The 20,642-nt window shown below is 39.9% G+C and overlaps 2 protein-coding genes across 4 annotated transcripts in view; both read right to left on the bottom strand.

Annotated features, from left to right (window-relative positions):
• Positions 1–4,956: 4,956 nt before the first annotated feature.
• Positions 4,957–11,628, bottom strand: pttg1ipa (PTTG1 interacting protein a). Its single transcript, XM_005934320.3, has 7 exons — positions 11,365–11,628; positions 10,370–10,422; positions 9,967–10,075; positions 8,134–8,236; positions 7,190–7,255; positions 6,580–6,626; positions 4,957–5,710 (listed from the first exon to the last, which is right to left on the bottom strand). Exons 1-7 carry the CDS (start codon positions 11,450–11,452, stop codon positions 5,673–5,675), a joined length of 504 nt encoding a protein of 167 aa, XP_005934382.1. The 5' UTR covers positions 11,453–11,628; the 3' UTR covers positions 4,957–5,672.
• A 508-nt stretch (positions 11,629–12,136) lies between these two features.
• myo10l1 (myosin X, like 1) overlaps positions 12,137–20,642 on the bottom strand; it is a 44,568-nt gene continuing 36,062 nt past the window's right edge. For all 3 annotated transcript variants that reach the window (XM_042222607.1, XM_042222608.1, XM_005934321.3), the window contains exons 35-43: positions 20,383–20,531; positions 20,119–20,267; positions 19,814–20,021; positions 19,346–19,482; positions 19,124–19,247; positions 16,114–16,467; positions 15,734–15,910; positions 15,454–15,645; positions 12,137–15,344 (exon numbers count right to left, since the gene is read on the bottom strand). In XM_042222607.1, the coding sequence (XP_042078541.1) occupies positions 15,240–15,344; positions 15,454–15,645; positions 15,734–15,910; positions 16,114–16,467; positions 19,124–19,247; positions 19,346–19,482; positions 19,814–20,021; positions 20,119–20,267; positions 20,383–20,531 (1,595 nt within the window). In that variant the 3' untranslated portion in view covers positions 12,137–15,239. The remainder of the gene's footprint in view (positions 15,345–15,453; positions 15,646–15,733; positions 15,911–16,113; positions 16,468–19,123; positions 19,248–19,345; positions 19,483–19,813; positions 20,022–20,118; positions 20,268–20,382; positions 20,532–20,642) is intronic.

The raw sequence follows: 20,642 nt of genomic DNA, 5'->3' as shown, positions 1-20,642 counted from the left end.
TATATTTTATTTATTGTTTACTCTATTTAATTTGTAAAATATGTGTACACACACACACACGTAGAAAAATATTTAGTATACACATCCAGAAATGCATATACTATTATATATTGTACATATATTTATTAGTTTCAGATGTAGCCATTCTTGTATTTTGCTTGTTTACATTATTGTATTTTGCACAACTCTGTTGCTTGTGAAGCTCGCACACAAGAATTTCACTCACATGTGCTGTACCAATGTACCTGCACATGTGATGTGACAATAAAAGTGATTTGATTTGATTTGATTTGATTAAGAAAAGGGCAATGTGTGGGGCAATGTGGGAAGTACTGGTAACGTTGGTATAGCAAATTTTTATATGTTTAACATTAAAAACATAAAAACTATGCAAGTTCCTCACTGGTTTGGCATTGGTTCCCAGCTTCCTGGCAAAGTAAATACAACACAGTGTCTGTGAAGGTTCTCAGTCATCCAGGTCATCGTAGTCAAAGGAGCTTGCAAAGAAAAGCGTCTGGACTTCTTTAAGTTAGCTTGAAGACGTTTCACCTCTCATCCGAGAAGCTTCTTCAGTTCTAAGGTCAAATGGTGGAGAGTCCCAGATATAAACCTAGTGGGAGTTCCCCCCACAGAGGGACAAAAGGACCCCCTGATGATCCTCTAATCACCTGAAACTTGGCTGTTGGACCCACACCCAGTTTCACACCTTGGCTCAGGCGATTAGAGGATCATCAGGGGGTCCTTTTGTCCCTCTGTGGGGGGAACTCCCACTAGGTTTATATCTGGGACTCTCCACCATTTGACCTTAGAACTGAAGAAGCTTCTCGGATGAGAGGTGAAACGTCTTCAAGTAACTTAAAGAAGTCCAGACGCTTTTCTTTGCAAGCTCCTTTGACTAAATACAACACAGATAAATAGAAACTGAAGTTTATTTTATGGTCTAACCTTTAACTCTCATTTCATCTCATTTTCTCTGCTTATCTTGTTTGGCATCAGTACTGATGCATCCATAGTTCACATTTCTTTATGAGCTGTGCAGACTAATATGTGGGGCATTGAGTCAACTAGTGCATGCCCATGCTACAGTGTAATTGTCCCTTTTGACAGCAAAATCATGGCCTTACTTTAACCCACTTACTTGGTATATATGTGTTACTAATAAGTCCTTTAGTTACAGGTAGTCTCACTGCGATGGAGATCTTTTTTTCAAGAGGGAAAGGAGTACCAAAAAAAACCCTAAAACATACAAGAGCACTCACAAAATCTAGTGTAATAAATCTAGTGTAGTATATTAATCTTTTTGTGTTTTTGCGTTTTGAAGTTATGTAATATTGTACTGAAATAATAATGTTTTAAAGAGCTCAAACAAAGAAAGTGCTTATATCCCCCAATGACTAATATATCACTTCAAGGAGATGATCCAATGGAAACTAAAGCTTTTTCCTAATTTGTGTGATCCTGAACTTTGACCTATGGCCTTGAAGATATTCTAAAATATATACCAAACATAACCACATTACAGTGGTGTATTTGATTATTTTACCCATATGACTGGAGCAGAATTGACTGAAATCTTTGGCTTCTATAGGCAGAAAAAGAGATTTTAAGTCAAAGTTAAGTTTAAGTTAAATTTGTGCAGTCTGTGACTTTGTGACTTTATGGTGTCATTGTGATGTCGAATTGAAAAAACAAGAGCATTCGGAGAGTGCAACTCACCCTGAAGGGCAAGGACAATACTTTTACTATACTAAAAAAAAATAGATGTTTTATGATGTTTTTATTATAACATGCTGACATCAGCCTGCTTTTATTACAGTGCAGCAACCTCAGCCTGCTTTTATAAAGACATCATAATGCCTGACCTTCGACCTATGACCTTGAAGCATTGAATACTAAAATAGTCTGTTTTACTATCTTTACCTATATGATTGCAACACAACTGACTAAAATTTCTGGCTTCTATAAGCTAAAAAACCTTGAGATTTAAAAATATTTTCATTTTCAGTGCGTGATTTTACAAATCTTTATGCTGTCACTGTAACACTGTAGTGCATGGTATTTGGGGGAGGGCCGGGGTGGGGTGGTAGGTTGTACAGCTCTCAAAGGCCTTTTATATGATATATTACTCAATATTGTTTTTTTGAAAAACTTTTCTGGGTCAACTTTACCTTTGCGTGCTGACAATGAAGGTCAAGATCAAATGCTTAGCTAACCTAGGCTTGCATATTTTTGTAAAGACAACCCATTAAAAAAAATAAGGTAATATGAAGAGCAATATAAAGATTTTATTGATTTTGGCATGACCTTGACCTGATTTTCTTGTAAATTAAATCAGCTCCGGCTGTTACTGGCATACCATCACACAAAATATGAAAATGATACCTTGAAAACTGTGGAGTCAAGATTGCTAACAAACAGACAAACAAACAAACAGAACCATGACACCACCAGGAGAAAAATCCAGACAGACACTTAACATGAAATCAAAAAATGCAGTTTCACAATTTTTGTAGCTCATTTCATAGGCAGCAAGGTATTCAAATCCAGTTTCTCCAAGACCAGTGTGAATGGGAGGTGCAGCTAAAATGTCTTTCAGCCTTCTAAATAAATAAATCCCACTCCTTCATATAAGATACAACGGTGAGTAAGTGTGATACACAGAATCAAGAGGCTTCTGGGGAGACGGAGAAGCATACATATAAACACTGTCACCACTGTCATCAGACGCAGACAAAACTCTGGATGTTCACTGTGTACAGTGATGGTAATTCAGAATGCACCTGTCCCTCCTCAAAAGCAGACTCGTGAAAATTCCACACAGGTGCTGGAAAGCCGAGTCCATTTGTCTTTCGGGAAGCATTGAGCACTTGCAGTCTATAATGTTCACGGCGCCATGGTCTGTCGTTTTCTGACGGCCTTTCTCTGTCCACGCTGGTTTCTCGCAGTCTGCGCAAAGCTTGTGCGGACCGGTCATGGTCCAAGCGATGCACCTTTTCCTCACTGGTTTCGCGCAGTCTCCGTGAAGCCTGAGCCAGTCGATTATTTTGCAGGCGATGCTCCCTCTCCGAACTGGTTTCTCTCAGTCTGCGCAAAGCTTGAGCAGACCGGGCATGGTACAATCGACGCTGCCTTTCCTCGCTGGTTTCTCGCTGCCTCCGTGAAGCTTGAGCCAGTCTGGCATTTTGCAGCCGAAGCCGTCTTTCCTCGCTGGTTTCTCGCTGTCTTCGTGATGCATGAGCCAATCTGTCATTTTCTAAGCGATGCTGTCTCTCTTCGCTGGTTTCGTGCAATCTCCGTGAAGCTTGCCCCCGCCGCTTATTTTCCAGGCGATGCTCCCTCTCCAAGCTGGTTTCACGCCGTCTTCTGGAAGCCTTAGCCAGGCGGTCATTTTGCAGACGTTGCAGCCTTTCCAAACTGGTTTCCCGCTGTCTGCGCGAAGCTTGAGCCGACCGGGCATGGTACAATCGACGCTGCCTTTCTTCGCTGGTTTCGCGCTGTCTCCGCGAAGCCTGGGCCAGTCTGGCATTTTCCAGGCGAAGTCGTCTTTTTTCGCTGCTCTCGCGCCGTCTCCGCGAAGCTTGGGATACTCTGGCGTTTTCTAAGCGACGCTGTCTCTCTTTGCTGGTTTCTCGCTGTCTTCGTGCAGCTTCTGCTAATCTGGCGTTTTCCAGTCTAGATTCTCTTTGATGCTGAGATTCAGTGGCCCTGATTTTCTTCTTCCGCATGGCATCCTTACTGCTGCGGCAAGAGCCTTTCCTTTTTCTAGGCATTGTGGTGATGTGACCCTCTCAAGGCCCCTTGACACAAGGAGCGGCATGCGCTGCACTGACCGCCGGCTGGAGCGAATTTTTCTGCTGGCCCTCTGCTGCGCTCTGCCGGTACGTCATTTTTTGCGCCCGCTCTACGTTTACTAGATGCGTCTGCTGCTTGTCAATGAAAACCATGCGTCTCTCATCTACAAAGGAGAAGGCATTGGCGTTGAAGTAACCGTACTAGTGAAGAAGAATGTACTCAATGACCTTAACTGCACATGCCTGCAACAAATCTGTGTGTGTGTGTTCGTCTGTGAACTTCTACTCAATCAGGAGTTTGATAACACACAGGCACGACTCAGGACCCCAAAAGTTCTTATCTATATCAGATGTCATGAGGTCATCATATTGCCTAGCAACAGACTAACAGTGAACCCATTTTCCTTGGAAGAAAAATATAAAGAAAGCAGGAGTGGCTAGAGACTTTTGCACAGTATTCATAACATAAATGCTAAAAAATTGGTGGTTTTAGCTTGTTGGTATATCACCATCAAGTTTGACTGCATGTTGGTGGAGTTTGCAGACAAACAGATTTGGTATAAAATACATAAAACAATGGGGCAAGGGATACAAGTGCTTTTCAGATACCATTAAAAAGTGGAATACCTGGTCAGCCTAATTAAAGATCCAGACTTTGCCAGTACATCAGGTCCTCTGTGCCTCTTCGTTGTTTTTTACTTTACATTTTATTTCACTTGATTTAAGTAGTCGATAAGTTCATAGTTTTTCATGTTTTGAAATATGGTTTTATTTTAGCATTTGTTTGTGTTTGTTTTGAGGTAGACCACCTTCGTGCTCCAACAGGGCAATGACCCCCCCACTCCATGGCCTTCCTAGAGCTTCAACCTCGATCATACTGAAAATCGGGTAACAATGCTTAAGAGTGTCTTGAAACCAAGTTAAAGGAATTCTGCCATGAGTGTTAAAAAAAAATCTATCCAGAAATATGCCAGAAGCTTGTTGATGGATACCAAAAGTGTCTGATTGACGTGCAACTTACCAAGGCAGATTTAAACAAATAGTGTGGGTCTATGTATACCATATGTATACGTGGTACAAAGTCGTAACTCGTGGTGAGCATACGTAATCTTCTGACTACAACTGAAGATCATTGATTTTTTTTTCTTTTAAGGAATAACACATCTTTTAATCAAATGTTTGATTTATTGATAAACTGTACAAAACATACAGTATTTTATAAAGGTAGGTTAACATGAAAGCTCAATGGGAAATAAACATAAACAGTGTTACTATCAGAATTAGGGATCAGTCTGAAATCTTTTATTTATAAGTTCTTTCATTATGTTCATTTTGACCTCATATATTCAGAATATATTCTGCAAATGTGATTGGTTTAAAATTCGTTGTCAACAGTAGGAAACAGCAGCAGTAACACAGTAATTAGATTTCAGAATGGGGGAAAAAAACATTTAAAACAAGATAAAAGTAAAATCTCAGCAGCAAAAACAATGTGAAAATGTACAATTACAACAGAAGCTAAAGGAAAGAATATTCCAGCAGCCAGACTGGACTCCTTCCATTCAGTACCATTAGACTAAATACCCAAATAAATAGTAGATTAGCAGATTAGTATCTTGAGTCACAGGATAAATGACAAGTGTTTGGAAAAATACCAACACTACATATCTCTTCTAGCATTTGGTTCCAGCCTCTTGGGTCATTTCAGTAAATGTAGGATTCTTTGAATGCTTCATTGACCAAATGACCCTGATCTATTTAAACTACTTTTCTTACATTTGATTTTTATATCAATTACAACAATTCTCCAATCATGTCACTTCAAGACAGCTCATGGATGTCCTCTGTCTGCAGTTAATAATCTCAGTTGACAAATCCATTTCAAGAAAATCTGGAGTATGGGTTTTGTCCACTTAGACCTGGAAAACATTAAACAATCAGTAAGCGTTGCCCTGATTTAAATAAATCGTTTGATATATTCGCGCAAAATGGTAACTATGAAGTCAGTGCCAGATTACGGTGAACGTAGCTTAGCACGGACAGGAGTAAATGGCTAGCCTCGCACTGTATTGTATCATAGCTAAATAAAAACTTACCAGCCTCTCTTAAACTTTTATATTTAGCTTTATGGTATACACCCATCAGCCATAACATTACAAGGACCTTAGCAGGAACATTTAGGTTGTAGGTTGGGCCTCCATGGATCAGACTCCAGAAGGTGCTCTTGCAGGATGAACTGGAACAAGTCTTGTGACTGTGTCTATCTTTTCTGCTCAATTAACCCTGATACTATGCGAGTGCCAGTGCAGAAGTAATTACTCATTGGTGTCTTTTGAAAATCATTCATATTATAGCAGGCCTGCAAAGTTAACATAGTGTTATGTGTTGCCCACTGGGGTGATTTCCACTCAACGAAAACCTGGAGGACATAAACTGATGCTTTCTCTGAATTTCTTGCAGTAGCCAGTTCCATATCCATAAACATCTGAATTTCATTAGTAGAAAAGAGACATTTAAATAGTATAGCTCTGAACTCTCTGGACCTTATGGACACAGTCAGACAAGCTGTTTTTTCCCTTCCCCAGCAGTTATGCTAAACTGGGCAAAGTGCCTCATACTGGTAGCACAATACAGAATCAACTTTCTTAATCACGCGCTCTCATATCTACTAAATGACATTACAGGTGTAAAAAGAGCCACATTTTGTTTTGTAGAGTAAGTCATAATTTAGATGCTGTATAGGTAGCCGATTGCTGACACACACAGACTAACAAAGAGAAAAGCTCACCATATTTCTGCCTGATTTCCTGGTGTCTCTGCTTCATCTCCGCCCTCCTGTAAAGACAAAACATTCTTCCATAAGTCACAGGGCGACGACTAATGATTTTTCAGAATGTCAGACTCGTGGAAACAAACCAGTTTGGGCTGATAACAGTATGACGTCTGCATTTTTCCCCCTCGTGTGCGTTGAAAGAAAGCGATGCTAATCATAGCTATCAATGCAAAAGGTAGCCGGTGTGTCGCACCTAGTGCAACTATTACAGAACCAATAAAAGCCCAAAATGTATAATTGTTGTTTAGAGGAAATACATGTAAAGTATAGAGAAATAACTCCAATTTGTATGTGTTTATAGCAAATATTTAATGTTAGCTGAGAGAGATGCTGTTCTATAGGAAGAAACTTGGTCATAAAGACATGGTGCTGAACTGTAGTTTTGCTTTTTCTCATGATTTTTGAATTTTAATTATATAAACTAGAGATTTAGGCAGCAATTTAGAGTCCACCAACTCTTTAAAGCCACGTTTTGTTAAGTTATAGCTATGGATGTATCAAATACAGAGACCAACCAGTCATAGGGGGTGAAACAGTATTACAAAACAAAACATGATATTGCCACCTTTCATCCTGCTTGGTTCTCAGCTTATTGGCCTGCCGCTGCATCTTGGCCTCAGACCTGCTAGATCTGAAAAAACAAGACCAGTGTTAGATTTATGTAGTAGAAGGAAAAGATTGCTGATTATTACTAACAAACTCATAAGAAAGCAATCATCGCAAGGTATGTTTAAAGAAAAGCAATTTAGTGGCATTCCTAGTGTGAATAAATGTGGGCAAGTGTTGTGAGTTTAAGATGGGGTTGAACCCTGCAAACGTAGAAAACTTTTTTTTTTTTTTAAATTACCACACTTTTCTGAACTGAATCAACTTTAGTTCAGCCTTAACCTAATAAAACAGCATCTGAAAGTCAAAAATGGTGCCAGATGTGGATGACCTATGAATCAGTCAACTGCCAATTGCTTGACAAGGGGGTCGAGTTAAAGAGTGACAACAGAGTCCAGCAAGAACAGCAGAAGAATGAGAAAAGAGTAAGTCAAAGAATAAAAATACGCCATGAAAAGCACAGACAGGCTCCACAGTAGACACATTTCACCATTTTTAAACTGTTTCACTTCAGCTCTTTGTAGTTATAATTTCACTTTCCTCTGTGGCTGGCTCATGAACCAACAACAGCAGAAGCAAGAGTAGCCCACAGACTGGATGTGTCACATGTTCTTGACACAGCCCCAATCCACAATAAACACTCTCTGCAGGTAGATGGGCAGTACCTGACTGCCTGCAGACTGCCTTTGTGCTACTTCACGCTCACGCATAAGCGGAAACACTCCCATTTTCAGGATTGCTTACGTGTAACATAATCATTTAATTGAAGGACTTGATGGGTAGTCAGTACATATCTTAACCTGTTGCACACAACTAATAATATAATTGCTACAATGTATTCTACCAGCATCACACTGGCTGGAATGAGAGGGTTTTGTCAACCAGAGCTCACATTACACTTACCCGATGTTCTCACACTTGCAGCAGCAGAAGAGACAGACCAAAAAGGCAATGATAAGAATGCCACCAACCACTGACAAGGTGATTATCAAGATCTGGAAGTTCACTGCAGACAGAACCAGAGTGACAATGTCATTCAGAAATCACAAATTTATCTTCCAGATAGAAAATTCTTGTTCTTCCTCCTTCATTAGGTTGCGTTTAATTTCCTCTTCTCAAACCAAATCATTCTACAGATGTACTGAATAAAACGTTAATGTTTTTTGACTCGCTGATAAAAATAACAAATATCAAAGACAATTTTAATGTTTAATATGCAAATGTACTTCTGTAAGAAGTTCTGCATCAAGATTTTAAAGATGTAATAGTACAAAAGCATGTGGACAAAATGAATGTTAACATGAATGGGTTCCTATTTTACTACCAAACTATTGGATAGCACGCTTTGTACAGGGAGAGGCTGTCACGGTGAAACAGGATAGGGCTTTCCCCCATCCCGCTATTGTCTAAAACGTATCTACATGCTGAAGCACTTATTCAAAACAAACAACCCCAGACGCAAAATCCACAAACATGGAGGGGCTTTTTGTTTTTCCACTTTAGTGATTTAGTGAAACTTTCATCAACAGCAAATCAGGATAAACTGTTCCAATCTTCATTCGTGAAAAAATAAGAATTATGAAGATGCAGGATCTTTTAATCTCTATTTGTAAGTTTGTTTGTTTGTTTAGGAAAAAAATAGTTTTTTTAAGAGAAAGAGCCTTTAAATATAACTATTTAGTTTTTATTTATCCTTGGCACGGTGCTGATTGGGAGCCTGTTGCAGTAGCTCTTGTTCCAATTTATTTATTTTGAAATTATTTCATAACCTACTAAAGTGGATTTTTCTTGCTCCTTGTAGTTTATGTGGAGGTGAAATAGCCTAACAAGCCTACTAGTGGTTTTTCGTATCACTACAATCTCAGCAAGTCGCAGAAAGGGGCTCTACTGCCCGGAGCGAGGCCTGTAAACCTGGGGGACCTATGAGGAAAATGATGGAGACAAAGCTGATACAGCCAGCATCATGGGGAATGTATGTGGCTGCCCAATAACATGGATTAGTTCAGTGAGCTGATTAAGAGCAGAGGGAACACAGTGAGTGTTGGAGTAGCAGCAAAACACTGTGCACACAGCGTGACTGTACCTGGCTTCAGGACTTTAGTAAGATGTGTTATGTGAAGGGATTGCACAATCCCAGACATTTTATTGTATCTGGAACACTGAAGTGCTAGCTGTGGGAATGAGTCCATGTTATGCGCAAAGGGAATTAATCGTTGCTGTTGCATTTTGATGCTGAGGTCATCCAAATGACTGTGGCTATAGATCCTCTCTGCACCACTTAATTAACACCTCATCTAACATCTGTTTCAGCTCAGCTGCCACAAGGACAGACGCAGAAGTTCTTTGCTACCTCATACCACAATACATGCCTTCATTTTAGGTTTAACCTCCTAGTATAGTATCATATTTAGATTTTAATCCATAAAGCACTTGACTTTTTTTGTATTTTTCATTTAACCTGAGCTCCTTCTTTGGAGTATTTTTTAATTTTCCAATTTTTTATCATGATTGGACTGATGCAACACAGTAATTTCTCAACTTCAGGGATATGCAAGTATTTTTGTCTTATACAAGAATATCGTTTATTAATTATCACTCTAACACACAGAGAAAAAAAAGAAAGAAAATCAGCAAATAAGCTTCAGTCGGACAGTGTACTGGACAGCATATTTAACATTTAGTTAATTGAATTAAAGTCGTTATCAATGTGATCAGCTTGTGTGTGTGTTTTCTTACTCCAGCAGAGTCCCCATCGTGCATCATTCAGAGGGCAGAGCGCATGGGGTGGGAGGATGGTTCTCACTGGATATGTTACACATGACTTTGTTGTGATGCACCACAAGCACTGTTTAAAAAAAAATGTGCACAATGTCCCTATTAGTTAAACAGAAAAACAAAAAAGGAGGTATGCGGGCTAATTACAGGAAATTACCTTTTTTAGGCTGTGTGTGATAGGCACACACAGCCTAAAAAAGGAGCAGGGTGAGAATTCATGAGATCAGTTACTTCTCAAACCAGTCAAACAGGTCTGGGTTGGAGGAGGAGACATCTATTCTGACCATGCACACACACAGAAACTCTGTTAACCCAAAAAAGAAATCAGCCAAGCAGAAATAAAACGCTCTCTCAGCGAACTTACCGTCACATTTTTCAGACATTCCTCACAGCTTGTCCCGTTTTTCAACTCACACACTGTAAGTCAAAGAAGTTAATACAATCGAGTTAAAGGACATAATGGGCAAGGTGGAAACATTTTGCCTCAAACGTCAAGGCAAACATGACTGCAAAACTTGTCGAGTTTAAATGAAGGCACCATGAGGAGCAGATTTAAAAAGGCCTGGCATGTGCCCACTCTGGTTTTTGTAACTACTGGTAATCCTCCTGGGACATTTTCCATGGAGACTAAGTACAGCAACTACACAGCCTGTGGAACCAGTCATGTTATTATCAGCAGACATACACAGAACAACAGCCGGGTTTGTGCGAGTGAAGCCATGCATCTGTAAAATGGAGAAACAATGTCTCATATTTGTGTGCCACAGTTTCTCTTAGTCTCTTTGCTCTGAAACAATCAAGCACCCCAGGGGCTGAAAAAGAGACTCCTTGTTCCTGTTGAGAGGTTTCAACAGTTTTCAGAGACAGGAATCTTACACAGACACAATTCTACCAACAAAGTTGTGTTTTTATTCCTTTTAAGTGAAGCTTTTTAAGCTGAAATGTGGCCGGCACGTAAGGTTATCTAATATATTTTATAATAAATAGTTCCAGTGTAGAAAATGCAAACAATGACATTTTAATTCTAGATGTTTGGGTGCTTTTCTCCTCAGTTCAAGGCTTATGAAACAATGCTTTATGACTATAATAGCCCTTAAAACTGTTGTGACTTTATTGAACAGCTAAACGACTCACATTCGGGGTTTTGAGCAACCTGTGCGTAGCAATAAAGATAAAAACAACAACACTACTACTACTACTACTACTACTACTACTACTACTACTACTACTACTAATAATAATAATAATAATAATAATAATAATAATAATAAATTAGAAAGCAGCTACATCTGATCAAAAACAAAAGCTTTTCAGCTTAACTAATTCCTCAGCCCCCACATTCACTGATTCCCTTCCTACCGTTCTCAGGTGTGGACGAATCGGCGAAAACGGTCGCCAGGCCGAAACCAAAGAGAAGAACAGCCAATAATATCCGTAAACCCATCATCCAAGAGCGTATGAGTGTAGAGTCTCCTCCAATTTTTTATGTTTCAGAAGATTTTAGAAGACAGTGTAAGCGCAAAAGGAGGAAATGCCTCGGCTGCTCCGACAGAAGTCTGAAACCTGAGAAGTGAACTTGCTGGGGAGGAACCAAACGCAAAATCCTGACGCACACTCTCTTTACGCACCCAAACAGACAAAAGAGGGAAAGGCGTTGGCAGAGCGCAGTGCATTTCGATATACGTCATTTAAACTATGCGCTGAATAAACAGCGGAGTTTACAAAAATAGCTGCTTTGACACACACAAAAAGTATATTTTTAAAAAGTCACAGTTAAAACATTAACTTTTTTCCTGATGGATCATACCTTTTTACAGCTGTTTCGTTTAGTCCATTCATTCCCAAGCTCTGTGTTGGCCTCCCACAGTAGGCAAGTGACTCTATAACAAATGCTAACACATAATAGCTAATTGTTGTAGATGACTTCATGAGCTAGATGTTGTTGGGCAGCTTAGCTCCTCAGCTCTTCTAAAGCTTCCATATTTTGTTTCAACAAATTAGATGATAAACTTCATGAAACGAACAGGACATCCAAGGGCAAAGAGGTTTGGAGCCCTAGTGCCAGCACATGCACAGCTCCCTGAAAAACTTCAACTCTGTTCAAAAATAAGTGCACAAAGATCACGGTAAATATAGGACCATTTTCAATAATTTATTAAAGCATAATTTTGTAAAGCCAGTTACAAATAAAAAAAAAAGAACACCACACATATCTCTCTCTTTCTCTCTTTTTTTTGTTGTTCTTTTTTGTTTAAACAAGCACAATGTTTTACTATGTAAAGGTGATAATAAGCGTAACACAAGATAAGAGTGGGCCCCACTTTGGCCGCCTGCGGCTGATAACAGGACCCTTTGTGATGAAGTTGCCCTTGAAGACAGATTTGTAATCAGAATTTTCATTAAGAAACATGCTGATCACATTTCAGCAACTACAGGGCAAGTTCTTCTTACTCAGTGTAATATCAGTGACAGACAGAACCACAGATGTAGAATAACCAGATCTCACAGCTCCAGGGTCCTCAGGATTTATGGCTTGTGAACTTCAATTTTTCAGTTTTTCACTCCTTTTTTTTTTTTTTTTTAGATTAAACTAAATTAACCAAAAGTTCAAAGTGGAACCTGTGAGTGAGTTCTGCTTATTCTAAATCTACAGGCAGGATCCCAGTGGGCTGTGTGTATGCTTTCAGGCTGTAGCTATGATTAAAGACACTGAGGTTATTAAAATTTGGAGAATTTTAGCAAATCTCTGCATTGTACACTTACAACTTTACATGTCGTAGAGACTGATTTCAATATTCTTAGACTTTAAATTGTTATATTTAAAGAAGCAATTCAGGTTTTTTACAATTAAATCTGTGGATAAATTTATTTTTGGTTACTGGGCAACACTTCAGAGGGGTTGGAGGGGTTTTGGATTCACAGCCTCAGTTTTTCTAAAATCATCGCTGCCACCCTGTAGAGTATGTGATGAACTAGAAAAACAACAACATATTTCACCTGAAGAACTTCACTTTAGTGTCTGGTGTGAAAAGCCAAACCAGATCTGTCTTTGGGGCAAATCCTGAAAATCTTATTGCCACAGAAACAAGTTTAGAAACTTCATCTAAACCAGATAAGACAAATAACTGGAGCATGTTGTCATGCTGGACGGTAACTTTCCATGCTATGCGAGCACTCCCAGTGGATATCTGCTTTGTGGGAACACTTTGTTTACAGTGCTCTCTGCAGGTGTTTGACATGAGTGCCATCTAGCTGCAATGCACAGCATCAGGTGACCTCACTTCGAGTCCAAAGAACACACGCACGCATGCACACACACACAAAGCAGTGATGAATTTCAGCATTCCAAGTGCACAATTAAACTTTTTCCAAAGCCGTGTCCTCACAGTGTCATATCTGCTTCTTGTACACTGATGCTGAAAAAAAAGAATAATCAAAAGCATATTTTCATTCTTCCTGAACAAACTTTGCAACACATACAGCACAATAGGAAATAAACAACCCCTCAACCCTCCCCTGATATTCCATGCTTTTCCCGTTAACTCACAATTACAACACCATTCTTCGCAAAAGTTACTCATGTAAATTCATCTCTTTTTTTCCAAGGAATACAGTAGTATCACTAGTATCACTTCAGTAGTATCGCTTCTCTTTTCCCTTTTCGTATCCAACAGTTTACGCCATTAATACACTCACACACACAGCAGCAATGCAGACACAGCACTTTAGGTTGGCTAAGATAGGGGGAATACAATAATAACAGTATTATCAGTAATTGTTTAAATAAAAATCACATGTTCATAAATAGGCTAAAAACACAGACAAACAAGGTTGTGTGCATTTTTGCTTAAGTCTCCTGATCTCTGAAGAAAAAAATGAGAATAGCTTGAGCAGATGAGGATAGACAGGATTTCATGGCTCCAATTAATTCTTCAGAGTGAGTCCAACAAATAACAACAATGATAAATTCATCAAAATGCTCTTAGAAATATGACCACGATAGCAGCCAGACTCACTATAGTCTGTTTCCTTTTTTTTTTTTTTTATCTTACTCTTACTTCTCTGTGAGTCACATTAATGGCACAGCCAGTGTACAGTATTGGCATCATATTCAGACATACAGTGGTCATTATTAACACCAATCACTTGCATGTATCTTACATGGCAGGTGTCACATTGCATTTAGTATGGCATTTATATACTGTACAGTGCAGCGGCCACCAAAAATGTAACAATAATTCTTATTATAATGTGCGATATACGATACAAAATGATACATGTTTGTTCAGTTTATGTGTGCACATAGGCGAATATACACATTTATCCAGCTTGTGTGACATGTAGACATAAATAGGGGAAAGTTTGTTGGGGGGGTTTCTGGCCATTGTTCTGGATATTGTTCTTGCAGAGCCAAGTGAGGCTCGTAGCCATGCACATACTTTGGAGAGCATCCAAAGTAAATCTTTCTTCTCTGGAATATTTATAGGATTTTTTTTTTTAAATACTTAAAGCCGCTTCCTTTGGCTGAGTTTTCTTCTTGTGGCCACACAGTGGCGCTGACGAGTGAGCAGGTGAACACTATGTTGTTTGGTGACGAATCACCGAGTCCTTTTCCTCAGACGTGACAGAGCTGATATTATCGATAACAGACAGAGAAAGCAAGCAAGAACAAGAATTTAGCATTTTAACTTAACAGCGACCGCAAACAAAGAGTGAGGATATATAAAGAGAAAGAGAGAGACTCGGAAATTAGAGGAGAAGTGAGATAGAAACTAACAAAACTGAGAAAGTGTGGCTTTCTTCTGTCTGGCAGTGCAATGGAGGTTGGAGGAGCCACCTGGGGCTGACTGGGACTGGGTGGCTGCTTTGTGCTTGTTGTTTCTGAATTTGTCCAAAAACGGAGAGTTTGGTGTGTGCTTGAACATCTACATGCAGGACTACTGCTGAGGGTTATGTATTTGATGGGACAGCCCCCCAAAACAGTTTTTTTTTTCATGCTATTTCATGTTACGTTATTAATAGATCTCCAGGCCAGTTGAGTGTGCATTTGGCTTCTGTGTCCACTTTTTCCCCATTTTTGTAATTGATGCTCATTCCCTGCTCATGATTCAACGTGGGAGGTTGAGCTGGTTGGTGCGACTGCCCTTTATAAAACACAACCAACCAATGCAAGGAGCCAAGGCGTCTGGTGTCACTAGATGGATGAACGAAGAGCTTTGACTGGCTGGGAGAGATCACCTGACCCAGGCACTGGCAACACTGGACACAGACATGATGCTGCAGCGTTTCTTCACCATCATGTTGATGTAGGCCCGCATAATCTTGGTGATCTCGCCGACCTAAAATGTGTAAAAGGAGATTAGTACATCCTAGATAAGAGGTATCAAATCCTACGCTGAGAAAATACGCTGAGGGGGGGTGATTAGACAACGAATGATGAGCTCTCACCAGTGGAGTCTCAAAGTACATCTCCCTCTCATCCACGATGATCTTGTAGGTGCAGGGCTGTGACGCTCCGAAGAAGGTGATGTGTTCGTACTGGAAGGTCTCGAGCGGTTTGGGTTCTCCTCGTTTATACACAGACACGTTGTCAGCGCTCACACCCAGCCACAGATCATGAGGGAAACCTCCCTCTTTACACTAGCAAGAGAGGAGAGAAGGGAAAGGAAGCAGATCAAATTTATTTGTACAAAGCTCCAAAATTGATCTTCTGAGCGTTTTTCCTCACCTCCACATCAAATAGGGTGGAGCCATATCCTGGCCACTCCTTAATGATGCTCATGTATTTCAGCATGGCCTGATGCTGCGGCATGCCCTGCAGACGAGTCCACTTCTCGAGCACGCTGGTCCTTGTTGCAGACGTCTCCTCCTTCACCCACATCTCAAGCATTTGCTCATCCTCCATCTGAAACAATCAGCGAATCCTCCGAACTATCATGTGTATATTTATTTATTTATTCATTTATTATTTAGTATAGCAGGAGACGGATTTCAGTGAACTTAAGATGCAGAATTGTACAAATCACTTTTGCAAAGTAGAATTTTAAAATGAAGTAGCTATATTTTCTTTAACTTTAATGAAAAACTTCTTTTTCCTCCATCACTGACCTTCTGCTTCTTCAGTGAACCAGTCTTGAAACTTCTCCTAAGGGTGCCATCCAGGAAGCTCGGAGTCTTTCGTTTCTCTACGCAGGGCCCGACACCACCTTGTCCTACTGCCACGCCTTTTCCATCTACAGCTCCAGCACCTCCAGCCCCTCCAGCTCCACCTGCCACCCCCACACCCGGTTTGGTGGAGTGCAAAATGCGGTTGCGCAGACGTCCAATTGGGTAGACGCTCCCCAGGCTCCACCCGGCTCGACCTGCCCCATCACCGTGGAGATACTGAAGACGTAAAGCGGCCAGGTGCTGCAGCGTTTCCTCCGAGGCCGGGAAGTGACCACTTATCAAAGATTCGTGCGCCTGGGAGAGAGAGCAAGACAGTCTGCATTTCTGACACTTATATTTCCTGACTGGATCACATCTTCAGCAGGAAGAGAAAATATCAGGCTCAATTGGAATTGCGTTCAAATACTGCTTTTGTAATCTTACTAAAAATGAATACACCTAGTCATACATTCATGCCAGAGAACCAGCGAGTCAACAGCCACCACTACATCGTTCATGTAGGAAAGCCTCGTTTTACTTACAATCTTTAGGTCCTCGTTGATTTATCTGTGTATCGTTCCCCAGTTTGTTTAACCCAGACTTAGATTTTGATTGTTGTCAGGTGTCAACATTAATTAGTTTTGGTTTCTGGTTTTTACTCCTTTGAGATTATTATGGCTTTGTTCTTCATTCAAGGAGCTTTTAGATATAAAAACTACTTGATGTCACACAGTTTCTTACAGCTAAACCACAACAGAGGTCATATAATTTGGCACGATTACGAATTAAGAGGTTAAATAAGACATTTTAAGGGCTTTTTAATTCCTTTCATTCATGTTAAAAACATTGGGATAATCTTGGGACATTAATTTGAAATTTAACAAAGAAATGTTGGGGTCAAGAGCAGTTTCTTCCAGCTCAGAACTATCTTATTATCTTAGGAGGATGATGTTATTATCTTTTTCTTCACTGTACACTGGAGTTAGTCAATTATCTATCATCTATTAGTTATTCCAAAATTTACAGAAACATCCAGTATAAAGTGGCACTGTTTGTGTTTAAAGGCCTAAATGGTCTTGAACCTACATACATGACTGGGTCCCTGACGCAGGATTTTGAGTTTTCTTAGTTTCTTTTTGGATCAATGTTTTTTGTTTCATCTGAATCTTTAGTTATCGTATGGTTTGGGTTTATGAGTAATGTTTGCCTACTGTAGAGTTGTTGCTTTAACTTAGATTTGTTATATCATGAGTCCAGTTTTTCTTTCTTCTGTTTAAGTTTTCTTATTCGTGTTCTTGCTCACTATCTGGTTTCTGTTTTTGGTGATTCATATCATTTCATGCTTTCAGTTTATTCCTGCCTCACCTGTGTTCCCATGTTAAGTGGCCGTCTCTGTGCCCTGCTCACTTCCTGTTTTACTCTGGTATTTAGTTCACTCCTGTGTTTGATGTTTGAAGTTTTACTTCCCATGTTTTGGTATCATTCATTTGTTTCACCTGTTCCTTATTTTCTCCAGCTGTGTTGCTGTGACCAGATTAATCCCCAGAAGAGTTATTGCAGTTTACTTTTTTCTAATTAGTTTTTATTCTTATTTCATTTTGACTTTTTGTTTTAAGTACAGTGTACTTTCAGTTAGTTTGCTGAGTGGATTTTCTTGTTTCGGTTTAGTTTTTATTGTTTGAGAATGGTTAGGTTTATTAGTTTCAGTGTAAGTTTTGGTCTTTTTAATTATCATTGTATGGTGGACATATGTCAAAGGCAAGATTTAGGAAAATCAGTAAATATATTACAATAAAAACACAGAACTTTTTCATAGCAGTTGATTTAGAGTCTTGTTGATATCCAGAGTCTGAATAAACAGATACATCAGGCAACCTGTAATAACAATTTTGCTAAGCTAACAAATACTAAAATTAGCGATATTTCATCTATATTTTTATTTTACAGTGACACGGTGGTTAGCACTGTTGCGTCACAGCAAGAATTCCTGAGTTCAATTCTACCATCAGGCTGGGGTCTTTCTGTGTGGAGTCTGCATGTTTCCCGTGTTTACGTGGGTTCTCTCCGGGTACTCCAGCTTCCTCCCACAGTCCAAAGACATGCAGTTAGTGGGGTTAGGTTAATTGGAAACACTAAATTACACATAGGAGTGAATGTGAGTCTGATTGGTTGTCTGTCTCTATGTGTTAGCCCCGCGACAGACTGGTGACCTGTCCAGTGTGTACCCTGCCTCTCGCCCTAAGACGCTGGGATAGGCTCCAGTGCCCCCCGCGACCCTGAAAAGGATAAACAGAAGCGGATGGATGGATACAAAACAGTTTCAGATCGTTTTGGTTTTTTTAAAGTCTAGTTTTTATTTTTGTTTAGTTAGTTTTAGTTGTTAGATCACTTTTAGTTAACTGTAGTCACCAGTATATTTGAAGCCTCAGGTTGCCTTATTTTTCTGCCCCGTTGTGCTTTTTGTTCTCTGTTTGTTCTCTTTTGCCTCTTTATGTTTCCTCCTGCTTCGATTTATAGACATTGTTGTCCGTCACTTGCTGAACTTCTTCTTGTGGATTTGGGTCAACCTTGACACCAACCCGAGACACCCACACTGACTCAAGATTATTAAGGTTTATTTCTTAATAACTTTTGAGAAGCTTCTAGAAGCTGCTAATCTCTGGAACTCTGGAAGACAGGCTGCTGTTGTGTTATTATGTAGAAATATTGTTAATGTGTGTAGGATTAAACTTTATGAAAATTTCATTAATTTTATTCTAAAGCATTTTGGTTTTAAAAGCGCTATACAAATAAGATTTCCTTGTTTTCTTTCGGACATCCTTTAGAGTTTTTTACTCATGCCTGATCTACTTTCTGTTCTTCTTCAGCAATATTTTTTAAAGCTCACCTTTTTTGGTCTCACCTGCTTCTTCTTGTGTCAGCATTTAGGTGATCACTTTGAGCTAAACATAATAATTAGAGTAAATCTCACCTGTTCAAACATGAAAGCAAACTCCACTCCCTCTTTGGGCATGCTCTCTACATCCAAGAAACAGTACAGTTTAAAGTAGAGTTTCCATTCTCCTTCCTCCTCCTCTTCTTCACTGCCTGCCAGTCTGAAAAATAAAGGAAAACATGCCATGCGTTACTGCAAAGTGTACAACAAAGACACGGTTAAATGGACGGCAGTGTTTGTTCACAAAGACTCGGATACCTCTCGAACTTGGCCAGAACATCTGCCACAATCACTCTGCTCTCCAGAGCTCGGTCTGTGGAGCTGTTGTGCTCAAACAGAGAAAACAAATTCTTGCTTTCCTCCATGGCCAGACCTCTGATCAGCTTCTCTACAACCTGCAGTAACAGCATTCAGACGGCGTTTAGTATTCCCATTGAAACTGATTTATTTCATCTTGAAAGGGTTTTTCAAATAATTCAAAGATCACTTGCAAATCACATGCACCCAGCCTCAGCTTTCTCCTTCTATTCAAGGTTAATTTTTGTTCTTTTATGTTTAAGATGAGCTAATGCGACTGCAAGTCTCCAGATATAGGTGTGAGTGATGGATCATTACGCTCAATACAAGTGTAAAATGAACACACTTCTAACTTTATCTTACAGGTGTGCATTTTAAATAATGCATTTCAAAGAGAAATATGTTTGTTTATATATTGTGTTTATGCACCTCTCCAGCAGTGGTGTGTGAGTTGATGGAGATCTTGCAGGAACCTCCTCCATGGCAGTAGACAGTGGTGCTCATCTCCTGCCTCAACAGGAGGGCGGCGATCTCCTCCTGAGAGGGAACAAACTCACGAGTTTTGGTCTTCTTCAGGGATTCTCCAATGAAGGTGGCATACCGCTCAATCTCCGCGCCTGGATAACGCTCACGTATCCTGAGTTACAAATACACAAATATACACAACACATTTACACGCATGCATTTTATGGATGCTTTGTGAGGGAAATGCTATCCCTAATGCAGACGCTCACCTCTTGAGGTGGAAGCGGAGGTATCTGAGGATGGCTCGACTGGGTAGGAAGGTGCAGCTCATGCAGGTGAGCAGATGCCAGTGTGCACGATTGGCTGGACTGTTAGGCTGAGGCACATGATTGGTCTGCTTGATCACCTGGCAATAAACCTGTGGGGAAAAGATTTTTATCAGAGTGTAAACAGCTGGAAAACTGAAAGAATATTCTATGGGAAATAAAATATTCAAGTTTTATATATTTCTGAAAGTAAATATACAAAAGTACCTCATCCCTGAGAGGGCGCAGGTCCTGACAGGTCTGCAGGATGCCCTGAATGATGGGCACCGTGTCTGCCAGTGTCTCCATCTCCTGTAGTGAGTTGAAAACTCGCACAGCCTCATCCTGCAGACTGGCGTAACCCTGCTGCCTTTGTACTGCACGGAGAAAAAAAACACGTAGGTAATCAATTAGGCTAAAGATGAGAACAGTAACATCAAGAAAGATTACATTAAAGGATGACTGTTGTGCCAATGTCAGCATTTTAA

The sequence above is a fragment of the Haplochromis burtoni genome, unplaced genomic scaffold (assembly GCF_018398535.1).
Source record: "Haplochromis burtoni strain Fernald_Lab_line unplaced genomic scaffold, NCSU_Asbu1 Contig_89, whole genome shotgun sequence".
Lineage (NCBI taxonomy): Eukaryota > Metazoa > Chordata > Actinopteri > Cichliformes > Cichlidae > Haplochromis > Haplochromis burtoni.
This window is presented reverse-complemented; position numbering and strand designations above follow the sequence as displayed.